General features: G+C 66.6%; 1 protein-coding gene across 1 annotated transcript; it reads right to left on the reverse strand.

The window, feature by feature from the left end:
* Positions 1–63: 63 nt before the first annotated feature.
* Positions 64–1,739, reverse strand: LOC114062098 (brain-specific homeobox/POU domain protein 3). Its single transcript, XM_027893158.1, has 2 exons — positions 1,567–1,739; positions 64–1,015 (listed from the first exon to the last, which is right to left on the reverse strand). Exons 1-2 carry the CDS (start codon positions 1,684–1,686, stop codon positions 110–112), a joined length of 1,026 nt encoding a protein of 341 aa, XP_027748959.1. The 5' UTR covers positions 1,687–1,739; the 3' UTR covers positions 64–109.
* Positions 1,740–1,887: the final 148 nt, after the last annotated feature.

Genomic DNA, 1,887 nt, shown 5'->3' on the forward strand with positions numbered 1-1,887 from the left:
GCCAACAGCCCCAAACTCTGCCCGTTTCGGAGGGGCTGAGGGCCAGGATGGCTGCGGGGTGGTCGAAGGGGCAGCACCCCCCTCAACCGCTGCCCTCCCAGCCCCTTTTTCAGTAGGTGGCAGAAAATTTCATCCTTTTCTGCTTCTGTCTCTGATTACAAAACCAGACCCGCACCACGTTCTTCTTCAAGTCTAACTTCTCGGCGATGGCAGCGATTTTCTCCGAGGAGGGTCGCGGCTGCACGGCAAAATAGGCCTCCAGCGACCGCTTCTCGGGGGCGGCGATCGAGGTGCGCTTGCGTTTCTTGTCCCCGCCAGTGTAGATCTCGGGTTTGGTCATTTTCTCCCTCTGAGCCCTCTCCGCCTCCTCCAGCCACGCTTCCAGGATGGGCTTGAGGGCCACCATGTTGTTGTGGGACAAGGTGAGGGACTCGAACCTGCAGATTGTGCTTTGGCTAAGGCAGCCCACCCCCGGGATCTTCAGGTTGGCCAACGCGGAGCCCACGTCCGCCTGGGTCACCCCCAGCTTGATCCTCCGCTGCTTGAAGCGCTCGGCGAAGGACTCCAGCTCCCGGGGGTCCGTCTCCGTCTCGGGGCCGGAGATGACGGCGTGGGAGGCCAGGCCGTGGGGGTGGGACATGTTCATAGGCTGGGAGTGATGGGCCATGTGGTTGATGGCCGACATGTGGGAGTGAGGGTGCGAAGGTGTGGAGCCCACGTCGGGGCCCGGCACCCCCCCGAGCGGGAGGGCAGAGTTGAGGTGGTCCAGCAGCTCCCCGTCCAGGCCCTGCGAGGGCTGGTGGTGGTGGTGGTGGGGGTGGTGCGTGGTCAGCACGGACGGGTGGTGCAGGTGGACGGAGGACGAGGTAGGAGTGCAGGACACGCTGCTCATGGTGTGGTAGGTGGCATCCGGCTTGAAGGGGTGGGTTTTCTGCGATACGATATCCACGGCGGCCAGAGCCTCGGCTCCCCGCAGCAGGGTCTCGTCAAAGCCCGCAAAGATGTTACCCTGGATCTGGAGGGGGGCGTGGGGGGGGATAAAAGTGGGAGCGAAAACAAGCCGAAAGAGCAGGAGAGGATTAAAGGAAAGCAGCGGGACGGAGATCCCGCTCTGCCCCGCCAGCGGTGCCGGGGACAGGTAACACGAACCGAGCTCTACCCGCACTCCCCAAGCAAAAGGACCGGGGAGCCAGACCCCGAGCACTCTGCCTTCCAGCCGGGCACCCACTTCGCCCTCCGCGGCGAGCTCCCCAAAAAAGGAGAGGACGGAGCCGTCGGGGGTCCCGCAGCCCCTCTCTGCTCCAGCGCTCGGCACAGCGGAGCGGGGCAGGACGGTTGAGCCTCCCCCGACCGGCACCGCCGCCCCGCGCCCCACGGCCGGCCCAGACCCTCTCCCCGGGAAGAATAACCCCCCGCCCGCCGGACCCACGGCCACGGAGGAGGCAGGAAGGGAGGGAGAGACCCCCCAAAACCCAAACGAAACCCAAACCCAGAAGGAAACCGCAGTAAGTTGGCGAGAGTCGGCGGGTGCGGAGCCTCCCGAAAACCCACCCTGAGGGGGCTTACCTGGGGGGCGGGCAGGCAGGCTCTGCGGATGGCTTCGGAGCTGGTGTGCAGGTGGGGGTACTTGGGTTCGTGCAGGATGGGGTGCATGCTGAACGCCTGCTTGCTGTTCATGGACATCATGGTGGGAGCGGAGCGGGGCCGGGTAGGGCAGGGCAGGGCGCTCCGGGCACCCGGCTCGGGGGCGCGGTATTGTCTGGCTCCGCCGCCCGGCATCAATGGCATTATAGCCCGGCCCCCCCGCCCCCCGCCCACCGGGAGGGGCGGGGGAGGTCCCTCCCACCGCCCGCCCCCGGGCAGTGAGCTCACCCCCCCGTCAGTGGT

The sequence above is a fragment of the Empidonax traillii genome, unplaced genomic scaffold (genome assembly GCF_003031625.1).
Source record: "Empidonax traillii isolate 1590-97213 ecotype Southwest subspecies unplaced genomic scaffold, ASM303162v1 scaffold383:size710549, whole genome shotgun sequence".
Taxonomy (NCBI): domain Eukaryota; kingdom Metazoa; phylum Chordata; class Aves; order Passeriformes; family Tyrannidae; genus Empidonax; species Empidonax traillii.